This window comes from Electrona antarctica (genome assembly GCF_951216825.1).
Source record: "Electrona antarctica genome assembly, chromosome: 2".
In the NCBI taxonomy this organism is placed as follows: Eukaryota; Metazoa; Chordata; class Actinopteri; order Myctophiformes; family Myctophidae; genus Electrona; species Electrona antarctica.
In genome coordinates this window covers 32,119,362-32,141,009 of record NC_136807.1, presented here as the reverse complement: position 1 = coordinate 32,141,009, position 21,648 = coordinate 32,119,362, and the positions used below count along the sequence as shown (strand labels likewise).

The 21,648-nt window shown below is 42.9% G+C and overlaps 2 protein-coding genes across 2 annotated transcripts; one reads left to right on the top strand and one right to left on the bottom strand.

Annotated features, from left to right (window-relative positions):
* Positions 1-1,300: 1,300 nt before the first annotated feature.
* Positions 1,301-6,132, top strand: LOC306932940 (chitinase-3-like protein 1; the record flags this gene model as incomplete). Its single annotated transcript, XM_079514913.1, has 10 exons — positions 1,301-1,331; positions 1,950-2,157; positions 2,275-2,331; positions 2,451-2,616; positions 2,725-2,849; positions 3,205-3,316; positions 3,938-4,120; positions 4,531-4,647; positions 4,964-5,096; positions 5,531-6,132. 10 exons carry the CDS (start codon positions 1,301-1,303, stop codon positions 6,130-6,132), a joined length of 1,734 nt encoding a protein of 577 aa, XP_079371039.1.
* Positions 6,133-9,894: 3,762 nt separating this feature from the next.
* On the bottom strand, positions 9,895-10,575 carry LOC306932929 (COP9 signalosome complex subunit 7a-like; the record flags this gene model as incomplete). The annotated part of the gene is made up of 1 exon (XM_079514902.1): positions 9,895-10,575. One exon carries the CDS (start codon positions 10,573-10,575, stop codon positions 9,895-9,897), a length of 681 nt encoding a protein of 226 aa, XP_079371028.1.
* Positions 10,576-21,648: the final 11,073 nt, after the last annotated feature.

Sequence of the window (21,648 nt, the reverse complement as noted above, 5' to 3'; positions counted from 1 at the left end):
CACATGAGATTACAAAGGTGTGTCTGTACCTCAGCGTGGGCCACGTCCTTACTGTCCGCTACCTAATACCAAACGCACACACACACACACACACACACACCCCACACGCCCCACACGCGTACACCCACACACACACACACACACACACACACACACACACACACACACACACACACACACACACACACACACACACACACACACACACACACACACACACACACACACACACACACACAAACACACCCCTTACTGTCAGCTACCTATACCAAACACAAACGCTGTGATGTCTGGTCCTCCTACAGTATAGGCTAAAGCACACAGATGATCCCAGTTGTCTCACAAGCAGGACCAGTCCCTCACTAAGAAACAGGTAAGTCATGGATCCTTTTATTTGATTGATTGATTGATTGAAATATGTATTAACAGTTTGCAGAATTACAATACATTTCAAGCACAAACTCAATACAAAGACCCAATTGAGCATTACACTTGTTTACAAGAGGGTCCACCTTGTTCAATTCATCAAAACATTTAGAGACGTACAAATAGACACTTCTATATATAGTCAAAGAACAGAACAGGAATTCATCATCATTTCATCATCATCATTTCATCATCATTTAACCCGTTACACCTGCATGGGAACAGCATTGGTGGCATTATTATGTTGATTAGTGTTACACAGGTGTACAGAATAGAAGCCAATAATTTTATGACCAGCAGGTCCTGTATGGAGACACAAATTTTGGCAGTATTATGCGTGTCTTAAGTACCAGGTCTTATTACTTAACTTAAGACCTGGAGGCGTGATCAATGCCATTTGGCCACTGAGAATAGCCAAATGGCATTGACCACACCCCCAGGTCTTAAGTTAAGTCATAAGACCTGGTATTTAAGACACGCATAATACTGCCCAAATTTGAAAGTCTCCTTTGTGTCTCCAAGGTGTTGTGTGCTTGTATATTGGTTATTTTCAGAATTGTTGACTCTTTCTTATATTATTTGAGAATTTGGCCAATGTTTGACCAGTTTGTATAGTATAGTTTGATGATTACTTTGGTGCAGTAATGGTCTTTCCTTTTTTTCCTTTGTTTTTTGGGATATTAAAAAGGTGTAAAAGTCCTTAAATTGTCACTTCACTGATATCTGGTGAGTGGTGAGTGGTGACCCCCCCCCCCCCCCCCCGCACCACCAACACCACACTGCTTTAATGAAACCTCCTTGACTAAGTAATAACCACTTCACGTCATTCCTTTAATGCAGATCACTAAGGATAGTCCTGCGGTAATAATAAACCATGGCTGTACTAGGCCTAACCATCGTGGCTGGTAGGTTGAAATCAATGTTGAAGTCATTGTCAATTAAATTAAATCTAAATGTTCCTTAACATTATAAGGTGGTAATGTATAGTGCAGTTACTCAACTGTATTTTCTTTCAGGTCTAACCCTTTTATCATGTCTTCAAGATGGTATGTATCCATTTATTCATTCCATTTGAATCAATAAGAATTGAAAGGTAAAGCTGTAAAGTGATATTTTTCCGTTGAAAGCTTAAAGTTCTATTACAGTAAGTGTTCATTTAGTATTAACAGTGGTCTTCCTCCGCTTTGTAATTCCAACGGCGCATTTAATCAGACAATGTGGCTTCGCGTTTGGTTACATTTGCAGGTGTGTTGTCAGTTTCATCCAATCGAGAGAGAGAGATCGAGAGAGAGAGAGAGAGAGAGAGAGAGAGAGAGAGAGAGAGAGAACCCATTTCTAAGCTTCAATTTCAATTTGACAGTGTTCCAGTTCCAATGTTGTCTTCTCACTTCTGTTTCTCAACACTTCTAATTTCACTTGTTTATCCCATATCCTGTATACTGTATTTTGTATTTTATTAATAGTAGCTCACTCACTCACTCACTCACTCACTCACTCACTCACTCACTCACTCACTCCAACAGTGTCTTCCTCCAAACCACTGCTGTGCTACTTCGGCAACTGGGCCCAGTACAGACCGGGTGCTGGCAGATTCCTGCCTGCCAACATTGACCCCAACCTGTGCACCCATCTGATCTACGCCTTCTCCGTCGTCAACCAACACAACCAGCTGGCCACCTATGAGTGGAATGACGAGGATCTCTACAAGGACTTCAATGGACTCAAGCATAGGTGAGTTTAATTTCAAGGACCCTATAGGCAGCGATGGAAAAAGTACTGAAATGGAAGGTGGCGTGCACTGCACATGTTCTGTGTCATTCATTAAATGTTTGCATGTCTACTTTGCAGCAATCCTGGTCTGAAAACTCTGCTGGCGGTTGGCGGCTGGAACTTTGGATCTGCACAGTAAGTTCAAAAGCAGTACATACTGTAGTCATCATGAGGTTGTTGCCTGTTGGATAAGCACTGTGCATCTAGCTGTCATTCAATAAAACCATAAACATTCGAGGTGTTGTGTTGTGTAGATTCAGCAGAATGGTGTCATCGGCTGCCAGCCGGCAGACTTTCATCACGTCAGCCATTACACTGTTGAGACGGCATGGCTTTGACGGACTGGACTTGGACTGGGAGTATCCAGGGGCCAGAGGAAGCCCCCCGGAGGACAAACACAGGTTCACACTGCTCTGCCAGGTCTGCTAACACTGTCTGATACACAAACTTTTTAGCTCAAGAGTTTTTAGAACCACTGTACTGTTACTATTATCATTCATTATGACCCATTATTGTGTTTGGATGTAGGAGTTACGCTCTGCCTTTGAGCAGGAAGGATATCTGACTGAAAGGCCCAGACTGATGCTCACAGCTGCAGTGGCTGCTGGGAAGGCAAACATTGACAATGGTTATGAGGTCGCTCAGATTGCTAGGTGAGTTCACAGCCTTTTCACCAACATGTACTGTGTATCCCAAGTATAATGCAATGCATTTGAAACTTACTAATGCAAATACTCTGCTTATAACACTCTATACATATAGTTATGCATAGATAGTGACTTACAATACTTTCTGGATCACTCAGACTTTTACCATTTTGGTCACAGTGTATTACAATTATACTGTTTGTAATACATTATAATACTTTCATAACGCATTATAACTATAATGATGCATGCATGGTGATTATAAGTGATTATAAGAATGATAATTATAAAGTTCTATTCCAACATTGCAACATTTTACTTGACTTAATTACATAACTGTGTGTCATTGTGTGTGTAACAGGTCCCTGGACTTTATTAATGTCATGACTTATGACTTCCACGGAGCATGGGAGAAAACCACCGGGCACCACAGTCCTCTCACTTCTTCACAAGATGAAGATACTAAAAATGTGGTGAGTAGAATCTCACAACTCACATTACACACTTTACCAGAAACCTTGCAATCTCCATATTTCAACTATTTATGTTGAAACATGCAAGGGATAATTGATGGCACGTCAGTCATTGTTGAGAAATAAAACTGTGACAGCATGATAAGACCCAGACGCAACAAGGGGTCCGGGACCTCTATGGGGACCTTAAAGTTACTAGGAGGGCGGCAGATCTTTGTGCGATAGGAACGTGTTTTCATTTTTCTTTTTAATTTACATTAAACACTTGAACCCTAGCATCCCTATTTCGGAGGAAACATTTGGCAAAAATAGCTCTAGGTGGAAAAAAGAGCAGACCAAGTACAAAGCCAAAATTTAAGCTGACTATAGGTATCATGTGTTTAAGAGGTTAAATGTCTGAAAAGCTACCTATGAATACTATACAAAAGGTTAATCTGCCACACAGTTTATACAATATGACGTGGGGGTCCCTGCTTCATGTCTCCCTTAGCTGATCCTTGGCCTGAAAAAATGTTGAAGACCCTTGGTAATGCATATCAAACTGGGGGCACCTTGACATTAAAAAGGAATCACTGATCCACGTGACGAGCGACTGAATATCTGTTTACATTTTGCCACCAGGACTTTGCCATGAATTACTGGAGAGAGCAAGGAGCTCCTGTTGAAAAACTCCTGCTTGGTTTCGCTACATACGGACGCACGTTCCACACATGGTCAGCAGATGCTGCTCTCGGCTCACCAGCCAGCGGTGCTGGCTCTGCTGGACTCTATACAGGAGAAGCTGGATTCATGTCTTACTATGAGGTGAGTGAATGTTGAAGCTTGCTATGTTGCGGTTGGGTGGAAACCTTGTATGTCCAAAAGTGTAGGAAATGGGAAAAAGAAGCTGTGTTCCAATGGATCCATTGCTTTTCATTGGTGCGATTATACAGTATATAAAACCCACACATGTAACCAATTGAACTTGTTTCAAAAGTAGCAAAAATAGCAGATCTAAAAAATCTCACGTGTTACAAGCAGACATGTTGTGAGTTTGTAGATTTGCTGATTTTGCTACTTTTGCACAATACTGTTGCACGAGGAAATACGATATTTTCATGGGGAAAAACACTGTGAAAATGTTAAAGGTTGAAATATGGATAGGTACGATTATGGGAACAATTCTTGTTGATTGTATTTGATAGATATAAGATACATTGTCCTTCTTCCAACAGATCTGTAGCTTCCTCCGAGGGGCGGCTGTCCACCGGATTGATGAGCAAATGGTTCCTTATGCCACCAAAGGAAAAGAATGGTTGGGATTTGATAACAAACAGAGTTTTGCAAACAAGGTAATATACAGCAGCTTTACGATCTAATCTTAAATGAAAGATATCATTATATTAGCCATGGCTCCAGCCCTTTTCCATTATAGTTTAGTTTGTTAGTTTTGACAATAGTTTTTTTAAATTAAGTTACATTTAATTCGTTTTAGATCTGCTATTTTTGCGACTCGATTTGTGTAGTGAAATTTGAATGTACCAAATGTGCTCTTTTACAGGTCAGTTTGATCAAGTATAGAGGGTTTAAGTGGTACTGAATTTGTAGATCAACAAATAATCCATATATGACGGAGGACAATTTCACGATAAATTAAAATCTCCACAGGTGAAGTACTTGAAGGAGAACGGTTTTGGAGGAGCCTTAGTGTGGGCTATCGACTTGGATGATTTCACTGGAGAAATGTGTGGCCAGGGCAGATACCCCCTCATCAGCCACCTGCGATCTCTACTGGATTCAGGTAAATAAAACATGCATTCATATTGTTGGGTTGAAACCTTGCAATCTCCATATTTCAACTATTTATGTTGAAACATGCAAGGGATAATTGATGGCACGTCAGTCATTGTTGAGAAATAAAACTGTGACAGCATGATAACACCCAGACGCAAAGTTTTATCCTGAAGGGCTTTATTTCTCCACAATGACCGCCGCACCGTCAATTAAACCGCTTATTTCACAGTACTTAATAAAGAAATGAATACATTGACCCAAAAAGTAACAACAAACGACACAGGTTGGCCTGTGTGTTTGTGTGTGTGTTTGACCCATGTGAGCCTAATTAGCTGACTGCTAGCTCGAATGTTTCCCCAATAATAGGGATTATCGCAATACTATCATTAGTCACGATTATTTTATGTAATTTTCATATCGTCCCATCCCTATATTTGTCAGATTCCTCGCCCAATCCGATGCCCATCGTTCATCCAGGACCAGTAATCATAAATAAGATCCCTACCCCAGCTGCCATCACCACCACTGATGCCATCACTACCACTGCCACCACCACCACTGATGCCATCACTACCACTGCCACCACCACCACTGATGCCATCACTACCACTGCCACCACCACCAATGATGCCATCACTACCACTGCCACCACCACCACTGATGCCATCACTACCACTGCCACCACCACCACTGATGCCATCACTACCACTGCCACCACCACCACTGTGTCACATGGCCTTGGATTCTGCAGAGGAAAGGCTAATGGCCTCTACCCAAACGCCAAAGACTCCAACTCCTACGTTAACTGCTACAATGAATTCACCTACCTCCAAGCATGCGGTGCTGGACTCGTGTACAGAGACAGCTGTAAATGCTGCGACTGGCCTCGTACCGGCTTCTGCGATGGGAGGCCTAATGGGCTCTATAGCAACGTCAATGACAACAACTCCTTCTACAACTGCTACAGTGGAATCACCTACCTGCAGAAATGCCACGCTTACCTAGTTTTCAAGGCCAGTTGTAATTGCTGTGACTGGCCTTAATCGAATGTGTACAAGCTATAGCTGGGGCGACGGTGGCTCAGGGGTAGAGTGACTGGATGGTAACCGCAAGGTTCCCAGTTCAAACCCGGGCTCCCCCAGAGCCAGTGTCGAAGTGTCCTTGAGCAAGACTCTGAACCCCTAATTGCTCCCGATGTGCAGGTTGGTACCTTGCATGGTTTCCGCCGGCATCGGTGTGTGAATGGGTGAATGTATAATGCACAATCTCTGTAAAGTGCCTTGGATAAAGGCGCTATATAAATGCACCATTTACCATTTTATAGCAGTGGTTCTGAAGCTGTGGGCCGGCGTGCCCAAAGCTAATTGACATTAATATAAAACAATATAGTTCAAATATAGTATTAAACTTATAGTGTATTGATCTAAGCTAGAGCAAAGCATACAGCCCACCCGTAGACGGGTGGATAATGTTTTTTGTCCAGTGCTCCGATGCATATGTCCCGTGGCAGCATATGACGTAATGATTAATTTGTGCTTGATATGGCATTGGTGTCAGATTACATAGATGTATACATAGGGGCATTACCTTTAATCCACCCCGACACTGAAACATACCTCCAAAAACTAGGTACGTAGCACATAGCTAAACCTAATAATTCAATATTGAAACCGTTATTTCACAGAGTAGAGAGGCTGAGAAATCTTTATTACGTCATCATTGAGAGCTAGTTATACCAGTTATACCTGACATCATATGCTGCTATGATACATATACACATCAAACGGGGCGCAGAGTAACCACAGTATACCGCTAATCAACTTACAAATTACATATACATATGTATACATATACATACATATACATAGGTGTGATTAGGACCCCAAATCACACCTTAGAAAGCATGAGTGTCTATTTCAAACAAAGTGTTTTTTGACTGGGTCATATTTTGACAGCAGGAATTGCCTTTCATAATTTGACCCCCCAGTATTAGGAAGTATTAGGATGTTGATATTCATTCATCAGCCAACACCCCCAGAGAGGACGTATAGGGCCTTAGTCCTACTCCTCCTCCCAGCCGCAACACTCCCCACTGACAGGTAGTTACCCCCCCTTTTGATTTACATCAAAAGGGCATGTGAGCTCAAACACACAATTCAACATTTTGGTTTTAAGATGTTGATATTCATTTTGTATTCATCCTTAGGTTACCCCCCCCCCCCCCCCCCCCCCCCCAGATAGGACGTATAGGGCCTTAGTCCTACTCCTCCTCCCAGCCAACATTCCCCACTGACAGGTAGTTACCCCCCCTTTTTATTTACATCAAAAGGCCATGTGAGCTCAAACCCACAATTCAACTAGCTATTTGCTACGGTACCTAGTTTTTGGAGGTAAAAAAGTAGTAACATAATGTTGTAATTAATACGGATGAGTGACGGCTTTCGATGGTGACGTATACGTCGATCAGTGTCGGGTGGATTAAAGGAAATGCCTCTATGTATATGTAATTTGTACGTTGATTAGCGGTATAATGTGGTTACTTTGCGTATGCCCCGTTTTGTATCGTAGCAGCATATGACGTCAGGGTACAACTGGTATAACTAGCTCTCAATGATGACGTAATAAAGATGTGGATTAAAGGACCCAATGCCAGGGTGTAATTGGTTTTCGATGGTGACGTAATGACGATATGTTTTGGTGTCGGGAGGATTGAAGGTAATGCCCCTATGTATACATGTATGTAATCTGACACCACTGCCATATCAAGCACAAGTAGTCATTACGTCATACGCTGGCATGGCGCATACACATCAAACATCGCCCTGGACGCGCTCTGCTTGCGCAAGTAACAAGACAATATACGTACAATACACACAAGGGGAGATATCTGCCTCTCTTCTCTATTGATGATCATTATACATACAATACAGTAAGTACCTCAAACAGGTGCATTTGATTCTACAGGTTAAACAGATTTAACTGAATTCAAACAAAGTCTTATGGTAGAGACATGAGTAATCCATCTAAACCAGTCTATGACGCCAGATTGAATGATACGTTGTACTTATGTCCATATATGGTGTGTACCGTACTTCCTTGTATGGTTATCCTGGGCGGTTCTGGGTATCCTATATATGGTTTCCATCGTAGAGTCCCAGAGCTAGAACGGTTAGGTAGCTCTGTCCAACCTTTGGTGTAACCATGACGATGTAATGCTGTCATTCTGGCAACAAACCAAATAAAAAATCACACCCGTGTGAAGTGAGGGGCACAAATATTAATATTAAAGTCTAAATCAACTAATCAACATGACTTAGACATGACATCACCTAATCATTAGGTGATGCAATGGTGATGTAAAACAAACAGTGCCAATAATTAACACAAACAAATGCCATTAACAATAAAGAGACAATATGACGTAAGTTTTCCCTTCATTGTCAATGGCGTTTATTAAACAAACATTGAACTAAAGACAAACATTAAACCTGTATATAGGAGGGGCTAGCACCCCTACATATAATGTCCAAACAAACAAAAAAAGTATTGTCATAAAAAACCAGGCCATGTTCACAAAGGGTAGGCAGCATAAGCCTTGGCTTCAGCCTACACCTTTTCGGTGCCACTTTTGGATCCAACCGCATGTATGTAGATTTATATGTATGTATAAATGTATATGCATATGTATGTATTATGTGCTTCCTTTGTTCTTTTAAAAACACCGAATAAACTTACCCTTACCTATATAGGAGGGGCTAGCGCCCCTCAAAAAAAACAAACATGAAATTAAGTTCAAGTTGTGTCTCTGACAGGCATGCCCAGACATGGACTGGACATTCTCAATGCGTTGTCAAGTATACATCATAAAATATCAAAAATCAGCATCATCGAGTTGGCTTTGTACGACACTTAAAAGGTCTTTAAATAAATACTTTATGAAATGTCTATGGGGAAAATGCATTGGGAATTATTTCCTTGGCCTGGCGTCGTCATGAGGGGGCGGGACTGCGTCGCTCTATAGACTATTTATGTTTGCTTTAAGCATGCACCCGAGGCATATGATGTACAAAAGAAAACAAAGGCACTTTTCACATATAAGTGTGATTGTTTTTATAATTTTTTATTTACTGGCCTCAATCTATGGAGAGAGCCCAGTTATATATGTTCTTCTCATTATTTGTTATACTTTGTTTCCCTCAAAACTTTTGCATCCTTGTCATACTTTCAACTCTAAGCCTAGTTAATCGTCATTCAATTCGTTTCTCCTTTTCTTCAGGAATAGCAGGGAGGCTATTTTTGTTACTTTTTGAAATATTTTTTTTAAGTATTTAACCTTTTAAAAATGTAGCTATGATATGATCACATATGACGCACGATGCGATCATGGAAATGACGTCCATTTCGAGATGATGGCCATACAGGAGCAGTGCAGTCATTGGCGGTCAAATACGGCTGAAATATGACTAAATATGGAGATGACTGACGTAATACTACTGACATAGATGACTGACTTTGCAGACTCGCCACATGAAGTCTGAGATGCTGCACACGTTTTGCACCTTTTATTATTATGATCTTTTTTCTCACATTTTGTGAATTAAAGCCCAATTCTGGGTCAAAACATTGTCGGTATACAATGGAAGATTCTACAGGTCACAACAACTTTGAAGAGAATTGGTGTTGAGGAGGGGGCGGGTGAGTGGACCTAGTTAAGTACCCTGAGGGATGCCAGTCAACTATAGCATAGGGTTAAGATAAGATTCCCAGATCCACAGATCACTCTTCCCCAAACTATCGTGCACAGATCATCTTCTAAATCCGCCGCGCGATGGTCCAATTCCAAATCCCATCCAGGACCCGGACCTGGTCTTTTTCTTTAATTCTTTAACCTGTGTTTCGACCTCATTCTTCTTTTTCTGTTGTCTCTTTCTTTCAAGGTTCGCTCTATTAACCTGCTTGGAAATGCCGCTCAACACTGCGTCACACCCTGTGCACCACTCCTGCAGTGTGTTGACGATGCCGGGGAGCGCGTTGGGGCCCAGGTCTCGGCTCTTGCTGCAGTCCACCTCCACCTGCTGGTTGCGCTGGTCCAACTTGCCCTGGATGACGCGGCAGTACAAGGCCTCGATCAGCAGGTCCTCCAGTTCGCGCACGTTCTTCAACTCCAACTGCTGCAGCAGCAGAGAGTAATGCAGGCACTTTTGATTGGACGCCAGGCTGATGATGGACAGGTGGCGAAGCTTGTTCCTCTGCGCAGGGGTCAACTCTGGAAGGGATGCGGCCCTTTGTCTGTAGTCACTGTAGGTTCCATAAGCAAAGAGTTTGAGGAGTTGGTACACTGGAGCATGGGGACCTTTCTCCAACTCTCTGACATTGGGCAGTTCCAGGATGTCGGAGAAGACATAGAGGTTTGGCGCCTCGAGCAGAGAACTGACAGCCTTGGCCAGAGCTGGGCCAGACAGAGTCTTGATTTGCTCAACCTCCATCTTATAGTTTAGTTTATTGGAAATACAGTAAAAATATAACAAAACACACTTGTTTGTCTTTGCCTGTTCAGTTCCGCTGTCACAACACTGACTACGTACAATAGCTGTGAGTTCCTCAAACCAATTAAATCTGATGAGAGAGAGGTCTAGCACGGATCACACAAATTGCTCGTTTGAGTTCGGTGAGCCATTATAAATATAATTCATGATGTAGCATGACATCACTAGGCCTGTCCAAATATGATGTCTACCCTGGCTGGGAGCATGTTGCCATGGTGATTAGTTTACTTTAGATGCTTGATATGTTGATATAACGTTTACAGGCACATCTATCTTCACAATCAGAATCTGCTTTATTGTCACCTTGCCTCCCAACTGAGCTGTTGTAGTACAGCCTGAGGATGTGGTGATCTACTCGTCGGAGCCAGTACAGTCGTTGCTGAGCGTTTTTCCTCACATGTGTGTGTCTCCCATGTGAGCTCCTCCTTGATGTGTAGTTTGTGTACTCTGAGGAACTTGAACTTGCTGACCCTTCCACTGACTGCAGCGCCATCGACGAGGATATTCTCTCTGCGGTCACAATTTACTATTTCAATTTACAATTTAGGCATTTAGCGGACACTCTTAATCCAGAGCGATTTACAGTAAGCAAGAACAATGGTAATACATCAAATACATAAAAAAAACATAAAAAATAGTCATCAAGAATCATACTTAAGCTAAGAACCTAACATTGGTCTAACAGTGGAATATCTATATACGTATTTGCGTATACACTATAGAGTGCTATATGTATTAAAATGCTATCTAAATTAGTTGAGCAAGTTAGTTGAGCATTTTCATAAGCATGTAAGGTCGTCGAGGCTAGTAGTGCTATACGGGCTAAGATGGAGACTACAGAGGAAGTTTGGGAGTGAGTCTGCAGTTCTGATTGCAATGGGAAGTGCGTTCCATAGTTTGGGAGCCAGAAGAGTTTGGGATGTGTGGAGTGTTGTCCCAGCGTTTTTAGTGAATGTTCTACCAGCTTCCCTGCGTTGGCTGATCTGAGCACGTGGGAAGGTTTGTAGGGTCCGATCAGACTTTGAAGATACGGGGGTGCCATACCTTTGGTTGCTTTGAAGGCCAGCATCAGAGTTTTTAACTCCCAAGTCCTAAGACCAAGCGAGCTGCGGCATTCTGGATCAATTGGAGAGGCTTGCAGTGCGCATGCCGGTAGGCCATGCGCACTTGCGCACCTGAAGTCCACGATCAGCTCTTTGGTCTTGTCGACGTTGATGGCGAGGTGGGTCTCCTGGCACCAGAGTGCCAGTGTGTTGATCTCGTCGTGTCGTCTGCATACTTTATGATGTGTTGGAGTCATGTGTGTCTTTGCAGTCATATATGTGTACAGGGAGCAGCACACATCCCTGTGGTGCTCCAGTGTTGAGGCTTAGTCAGATGTGATGCTGCCCATTCTCACCACTTGGTGTCGGTTTGACAGGAAGTCTTGTATCCAGTCGCACATGCTTATCGGGTGTAGCCCTAGGTCTCGGAGTTTTGTGTCAAGTTTTGCTGGGACAAATTTTAGTGTTTTAGAATCTGTAGTCCACAAACAGCATACATGCGAGAGATTCCACCCTAAATACAGACGCAGAGACAGACATACGGACATGTTTTGTTTTGATAAGTGTGTGTGTGTGTGTTTGTTTGTTTGTTTGTTTGTTTGTTTGTTTGTGTGTGTGTGTGTGTGTGTGTGTGTGTGCGTGCGTGCGTGCGTGCGTGCGTGCGTGCGTGCGTGCGTGCGTGCGTCTGTGCGTGTGTCTGTGTGTGTGTTTAGAACTCTCATCATTTCAAAATACAAAACAAGTGCAGAGCTGATTTCCTGCAAAGAACATTCGGCTGTCAGATTCAATGAATGCTGCAAAAGTGAGGAATGGACACTTTTGACTGTTTTGAGCATGACACAGCAAAAAAAAGCACAAAGAAAATCAGCATTCGCCTCAATGAATCACAAATGAAGTGGATAGAAATATTGGGATGATGGATGGTTGGGAACTTTGTGTGCACTATGTAAATGCATGTGCAAGCAACTGCAGATTATAGAAATGGGAGGAATTCGTTTGGCACTTTGTAATAACTGTCCAACATTGTTTTCTCACTCAACAGTAAATAAACCAACATACAGTATTGGTGTCTACTGGTATCTGTTTCTGCAGTGACAATTTAAGGACTTTTAAGAGGTTTTGAATACTGTGAAATGTAAGTAGGCCTATACAAAAGTATACACAAAAACATTGCCCAAATTGTGAAACAATACCTTAGAAAGAGGAAATGTAAAAATAACGCCCCAAGGCATTGTAAGCATAGCCAGCTATATTCACTGCTATATTTTCACAATATTTATCTCATCTGTGGAACAAAATGCCTCTTGTCAAATAGATTAAATAGGTTAAATAGATGAACCAGCGATCACTAAGTAGAGATGACGTATTCGAAACTGCATGGCCTTTTTTTCTGTGTATATTAGTTATTTATTTAGCATTGAATTGTATATTTGTATGTATTTAAATGTTCTTATGAATTGTAAACAAGTCTTAGTGCTTTTTAGCTTTCTAGTTTTACCCTCTTAGCAGATCTTGTATTGACCTGTACTTTCCTTGAACTATACCCATTCTACAAATGTAATATAAAGTGTTAATACAATTTTCAATCAATCAATCAAAAGTATCTTTAACATCCAGTAGGGGGAAACCTCACTCTTTGAAATGCTATATTATAGCCTAGGCCTACAGTCTTGTGCAAGGAGGATTATTCATATATATATATATATATATATATATATATATATATATATATATATATATATATATATATACATACACATACATACATACATTTATTTATTAATCAAATTCACAAATCCTCATGTACAGTCTTTATAGGCAATGTAAAAAGAGAATTGATATAGTGAATGAATGAGATGAGATGAATTTAATGAAAATGAATTAGGCCTATAATAATATGTTTATGCCTGCAGTATCTCAACTTTCAACACACTTCTGCTTCTGTGTAGCTGAATCCACCGATACATCATGACAATGAACAATGACTGCATGGTTCCAATAGTTAGGCCTACTCACAGACATAGTTACGTTTTTGATTGATTGAATACTTTATTATCAGTTTGCAAAAAAGTACGGGGGAAAAGTTTTACAATATGATAAAAGCATAACACAAAAAGCTCAAGGGCTTGTTTCCATTATGTAATAATTTCATCAAGACATGAAGACATATACAAGTTACACACATGCATTACACACATGCATTAACATATTACATACATTACATGTTTTAGGATTGATAATTTTACTTGTTTATAAAGTGCAATGGTCTTGCACCTTCCTACCTACATGACTGCCTGCCTAGATATGTCCCAAACCGCCCCCTCAGGTCCTCCACAGCTGCCTTGCTTGATGTGCCTAAAAAAATCACACCTGTGTGAACTGAGCGGTGGGACTATACATTTATTGTTATAGTTACTGTACTCTACGGTGCTCTGTACTGTATTGTAGTGTACTTTGTGGGAACATCCAGACCCCCAGGAACGCGCCCAGGGTGCCTGCCCGGTTCCGGGGAGCTGCCCCGCGTCCGAAACGGTCGAGAAATGACAGAGTTACCGTTTGGGGGTCCCCGGAACATCCAGACCCCCATGAATTTCCTATTATTATTTGCTTGAAGTCGTGCTTCATCCTCCAGACGAGGGCTCCTCACTGGCAGGTGAGCCAGTTAATATCAACTATACACTACAGTGACAACACATGGGGACTGTGGAAATTGGCATTAATTGTAGATTTACTTTACTATTCTTTATTATGGATCCCCATTAGCACTTGCAAAAGCATGGCTATTCTTCCTGGGGTCCAACACTGTTAAGACACTGAGAGATGGTAATAATACATATACTATTAAACCAGTAAGACGCCCTGAGGGCGAGAAGCGACCAAGGCCTAAAGGGCGAGATCGCGTGCACGGCTGCACGCATCCGCCTGGGTGGCTGCTGGGCGAGGCTGGCGCTTTGGCATGGGGTGTCAGATCAACATATGGAATGAATTCTGTACTGGCCATATGGACCGTGTCTTGAGTGTACAGGGTTTGATGAGGTCAGATCAACATATGGAATGTCATAACAGGTCAGCTCCATATATGGAGATCTAAGGGTGGCAGCGGGGCAGTGTCTTGAGTGTACTCTGTACAGGGTTTGATTAGGGCCCAGGTAGGGCCGGGCCTTAATTTTCGGGCCTGTTGAGAACTCTAGTTTTTGCCGGTTGCCAGGCATGACTGCACTAATAACTTTGGGGCGGGCCTGTCTAGAGTTTGAATGGACAGGTAAGAGTCAAAAGGGAGGCATTGAAGAGGAAGGATGGATGGGGAAGGATCAACATATGGAATGTCAGAACAGGTCAGCTCCATATGCTGCATTCACATGGGATCAGGCAAGCGGAAGACGGCAAACGACACTCATTATAGTGGATGGGAGCAGAACCGTAAACGGAACAAGACGGAACCGGCGGTAACGGCAGACGGCATCAATGTTTAAATATTTAATCTTTTTACTGTTCCGTGCCGACCAGCAGGTTTTGCCGTTTGACAACTACCAATTGCCTGATTCCATTAGTGCAGCATAAGGGTTTGAGGTTTGAGGTCAGATGTAGAGTTGCTGGCCGGCTCCATATATGCAGATCTAGGTGGTGATCCAGTCTTCTCCATGTATGGCTATCCAGGCTTTGGTGAGGTCAGTGTCGTGATCTTCATACTATATATGGAGACGGCCATATATGGTGCGTCGACCATATATGGAGATGGCCATATATGGAACGTCGACCATATGGTGGTGTGACGTGTCACGAGGCGTGATGTCACAAGGCGTGATGGGCTGATGACCATATATGGAGGATGGACTGACGGACAGGTTTTGCAGGTTTTCATAATAATCTACGACCCACGGTCGCAAAAATCACACTTGTGCAGTCGTGTGAAGTGAGGGGCGCAGCGAGGGAAGTATTTATATCAGCCAGATGACGTCTTATGTTGTCATTCACTGCATTAACAAACATTATAGTCCATAGACTTGGCTTGCAAAAAATTATATTATATCATAACGGCCCTAAACAAACATTAAAGTCCATTGACTGGGGAGTGGGGACAGGTCATTTATAATTGGGTTCTAAACAAATATTAAAAGTCCATAGACTTGGCTGGCCTATGATGTAATTTTGGAAAGCCATGCATTGGAGGGGATTAATAGTTAACAGTTAAATTAACACTTAGGATTTTGCTGTGCAAGCTAGTGTGTCATTAGTTTGTTCTGGGTTTCAGAGTTTGTGGTTCTCTTCATGAGACAGAAGCATTGAACCAGACTGCTTCATCTTCAAGGGACCACCCAGAGTCTACCAGACTGCTTCGTGTGCAAGACTCTGCACCGTGAAATGGAAGCTAAGCCGGAATTCCTCCACGTCGGATAATTAAATGTCAATCCACGCACGCACGCACGCACGCACGCACGCACGCACGCACGCACGCACGCACGCACGCACGCACGCACGCACACACACAGTCCACTTTGTCAGGCTGTCAGATACACTCGTAGAGATGGTCTGAAAGGAAATGATTCTAGAAACTATACTTTCCTTCTTTATATCAGTATTTCCCACACAATCTCTTTGATCTCTCTCTCTCACACACACACACACACACACCATGCACACACAAGCACACACACACACACACACACACACACACACACACACACACACACACACAAGCATGTATAAATACGACAGTATTTATCCTATTAGTTGCTGACTGAGCCAGAGGAGATCACTGCAGACTGCTTCAGTCATGTCCATCACAAATACTGTAGCCTACACTGCTGAGAGTGTATAGGGTCCCCTTGGTTACATGACCCTGCTCTCATTTACACAGAAATGAGAATGAGAACTTAACTAGAAAAGTGTGCACCTCGGAGCCCAGACCTCTGGCCTGTACCCAGGCATGTGGAAAGGCATGAACACCACCTGTCATCAGGTTGGCCTTGGACTTTTGCTTTCCCCCATGTGGACCTACCTGTGGATTTGTATACCAGTATGTGGATATGTGGTTGAACTTGACACTTGCCGATACTCTGCACCTTAATCTCATGTAGGCGGCTACATGCACTGATACTCACTGATACTCTGACAACCTTGCTCGTGCACCTTATTCCTAAATCTCAAAAATAAATATTAAATATGTAGATGTAGATATGTTCTGATTCTGATTAAGTTGTGGACAGAGCACGATTTAGAAAATTGGGTATGACTGGATGTTCTGCGGTATATATTGGTGATTTTCTTGTTTTTGTTTTTAAGAAATAGGTCCTGCCCACACATGTTGAAGGCAATACAGGCATTCAGTGTGGAATATCAAAATTAACCCTGTTTGATCGTAATTGATTTTATGCAGACTGTGGCCATCTTGAGATAATGTAAGTCGCTCTGGATTAAGAGCGTCTGCTAAATGCCTAAATTGTAAATTGTAAATTGTAAGCGTTTGGAAGTGCTTACTTTCATTTACATGCAGGGCACTGAGGGCAGTTGAGTGATATCTAACGTAGCTAATGCCTTCATTCTCCGGAAGGGAAATCATGTCTATGAGAGCTTTCTCTTGGCAATATCGGTAGGGCGCAGTGGAGTAACTAAAAGCATTTTTTTCCGGGGGGAAAAACAATCCCTTTCTGTAGTGGGGGGCTCAAACTGCGACCACTAAGGTCGGCTTTCTAATCACACAACCCGTCTTTGTATTGGTGAGTTGGTGAAACGTTTTTTTATATTTAACGCAACGGCAGCAAAGGGCATTAGGGCTATGGACCAGAGTTATATCTAACGAGCTCGTCCAAACTGCAACACTTAGAAAAATAATCACCTGCAAGGAAAGAAAGCTCATAACATGTCTCCAGTAGATTTTTATGAAACAAACACTTTGCAGATAGAAAGAGGATAATTCAAGCTTTTCGTACAGCTGCAATGCTGGTGAGTTTGACATCGTTTAATACAATCAGATATGACTTTTCTGTTTGGAATTGTATATATGGGCTGGCAATGGGAAATTGCATCTAGTTACGACCATGCCTTAATGGCAAGAAGGCTGCGGTCTGCATAGTCAATAGTCACATGGCTCCCATGTACCTTATTTGGAGGGAAATAATGTCTTGTTTCGGCAGTGACATTTGTAGCATTTGGGGCGCCCAATATGTCTGTAAAGGCTCATTCATAGTCTGGATTTTCGGTGGTGAGGTGACCACCGCTCCGGTGGTGAGGTGGCCACCGGAGCTGAAATAACGTTGAGTGGTGGTGAGTAAAAACAGAGAGAAGGGCTGGAGCGGTGGCGGTGGTTTGCTCTTCACCGCGGCTCGTGACGTCATGTTGTAGTTCGGTGGTCACCTCACCCCCAGAAATCCAGACTATGAATGTGAAGTGAAATGTAAACAGTTAGCCTCTAGGCGATCGGGTGGTGCAGTGGTAACTTGCCGGCCTGCCCACCACCGCTGAGGTTGTGGGGGCTCCTCACTGGCAGGTAAGTCACTAGGATACAGAAGTGACAAACAACACACACACACAAAATGTGTGTGGGGAAGAATCAGTTGGCATAACAACTAAATTGGGCCTGGCCAGGAAAAATCTCTGTATTTATCCAATACACAGTGCTTTTCATGAAAGTGGCAGGTCTGATGGAGCTATAGAGTACCACTTGTCTGTTCTGCCTTCCGGTCGCATCTGATTTGGGTGGCATACAGGTAAAAGACTTGGCCACTGTATACGGAGACCCAGGTTCTAAACGTTTGGCAACAGTGCCCAACAGTCCCCACCTGCTGTGTTGACTGTCACAGGATGCAGCCTGGCAGGGAATCATGCATTTGGCGTTATGGTCTTCAGACCCCTGCTGGTTGGTCGAATCTCCTGTTCTGCTGGGATGGGATCTGGTGTGAAGCAGCTGGCCACGTACTGTTTCAGTGGAAGCACCAGTGATGGAAGAATTACTGTTCACATGTTTTACTCAAGTAAAAGTAGCCAGAGGCGTGCACAGACATTTAGAGGGGCAGGTGCTCAAGTGAAAAAGGGCACCTTGTGCAGCGCGTGGAAGATAGATTTTGGGGCAAAAATAATATATTAGAAGCTTTTTGTTTAATCAAGAATCAATGTCACCATGGTCCACATATTGTACACTGTACAAAAAAACGTTTTCAAAAGTGCACATTGCTGACAAGAGGGCAAGGGGCAGGTGGTGCTCTAGCACCCCTAGTGTCTATCTGTGCATGCCACTGAAATTAGCAATACTGCAATGTATATATGCTCTGTTATAACTTAAGTCCTGTATTAAAAATGTAGCCTACTTGAGTAAAAGTACAAAAGTATCGGCATCAACATATAACCTACTTACTGTAAGTAGGCTAACAAAAGTAAAAGCACAATATTTGTCTCCACCAGGCCGAAGGCATGGGGAGAGAGTATGTTTTGCACTCCGTCCGTGTGTCCGTGTGTGTGTGTGTGTGTGTCCGTCCGTCCTTCCGTCCGTCTGTTACCAGCTAATCTCCGGCACCGTTAACCCGGTCGATGCCAAACTTTGCACACACACTCCCTGGATGCCAACAATGAACCTCTGCCCCACATTTTCCAGAACGGCCTGTTATAGCGCCACCATGAGGCAGCTTTTCACATTTTTTACCTAAAACTGCACGGATCTGCGTGAAACGTTGCATGCACACTCCCTAGAGGCCAAGGACAAACCGTTGACCTGCATTTTCCGCATCTGCCTTTTATAGCGCCACCAGGAGGCCGACCTTTGTAAAACACATTTTTTGATATTACTCCTCCAGATTCTGTCCAAAAATCTCACAAATCGTTACACACTATCTCTATGGTCATGTGCTCAAGTCGGATCTGTCCCATATTTCATATTCCATCCTAATTGGCTATAATTAGCTTTCACAGTTTGCAAGATTGCCCCGTTTTGAACAAAAGCCTCAAATCATGAACGCAGCATGCAATTTATGTGAAATCTTTCACACATTTTCTTACTAGGCTGAGGAATATATCCCACCCTTTTCACATTGGCCTGTTATAGCGCCACCAACAGGTTGATTTTTGCAAAACACATTTTTGGAACAAAATGCCTCAAAAACATGTTTCTATTAATCCTAAACATTTTGCCAAACATCTCACACAGTCCTATCCTCCTGGTGGAGACCTGTGCCCAGAAGGGCACTTTTTCTAGTTTCCTCTGAATTGTACTTCTTAGTTGAGTATAGGCCTATATGTACTTAGTTAGCCTACTTTACACCACTGGAAGCACCTCCCCCTTCACCCTTGGCTTCCCAACAGTGGGTTTGGATGAGGAAGACAGTGAGGGACCACAGCACACATGATCAACAGTGGGTTTGGATGAGGGAGACCGTGAGAGACCACAGCACACATGGATCAACAGTGGGTTTGGATGAGGGAGACCGTGAGGGACCACAGCACACATGGATCAACAGTGGGTTTGGATGAGGGAGACAGTGAGGGACCACAGCACACATGGATCAACAGTGGGTTTGGATGAGGGAGACCGTGAGGGACCACAGCACACATGGATCAACAGTGGGTTTGGATGAGGGAGACAGTGAGGGACCACAGCACACATGGATCAACAGTGGGTTTGGATGAGGGAGACAGTGAGGGACCACAGCACACATGGATCAACAGTGGGTTTGGATGAGGGAGACAGTGAGGGATCACAGCACACATGGATCAACAGTGGGTTTGGATGAGGGAGACAGTGAGGGACCACAGCACACATGGATCAACAGTGGGTTTGGATGAGGGAGACAGTGAGGGACCACAGCACACATGGATCAACAGTGGGTTTGGATGAGGGAGACAGTGAGGGACCACAGCACACATGGATCAACAGTGGGTTTGGATGAGGGAGACAGTGAGGGACCACAGCACACATGGATCAACAGGTGTACATATTTTCAGTGTCTGAATGGCTACTGAATGGAAAATACGATCAGCAATGCATCAATCATTGTCTACTATTATTATTATTATAGGCTAATGATGATAATAATAATAATAATAATAATAATAATAATAAGGGCAATAATAATAATAATAATAATAATATGATGGTGATGATCAGATAATATTTATCGTTGTGATGATTCAGAATCACGGGACCTACCAGGTTTCTTGGAAAGGTTTGCTATCATCCCCCGTACCCTCCAAACTGGGGTCCCCCAGTGTGCACTTAAGACCCTCCAACTGATCCAAAATACCGCAGCTCGCTTGGTCTTCAACCAGCCAAAATTCTCACACGTCTCCCCCCTTCTCCGCTCCCTCCATTGGCTCCCGGTCGCTGCCCGCACAGAATACAAAACTCTGATGCTGGCATTCAAAGCAACCAAAGGCATGGCTCCCCCATATCTCACAATGATCGTACCATACAAACCCTCCCGCGCACTCAGATCAGCCAACGCAGGGAAGCTGGAGGTACCTTCACTAAAAACGCCGGGACAACGCTCCACACGTCCCAAACTTTTCTCCCTTCTGGCTCCAAAACTATGGAATGCACTTCCCATCACAGTCAGAACTGCAGCCTCACTCCCAATCTTCCGCCGTAGTCTGAAAACCCACCTCTTCAGACTCCACCATGGTCCGTAGCACTTGCCCTAGCCTAGCCCCCTTAGATAGCACTTTATGTAGACTTAGGTAGTATTTTTAAACAGACTTATAGCTTGTTACGTAGACGGCACTAGAATTGCATTTTCATGTAGTCATAGCACTTTATAGTACACATGTATAATATATAATATAGTATAGTATGTATAGTTCACATAGATACTCCACTGTTACGTTCTTAGTTTACGCTTGAGTCATGATAACTACTTTTTATATATGTGATGTATGCCATGCTTTTGTTATTTGTTTTTGTTATTGCTTAATGTAAATCGCTCTGGATTAAGAGCGTCTGCTAAATGCCTAAATTGTAATTGTAAATTGTAATCATCATCATAAC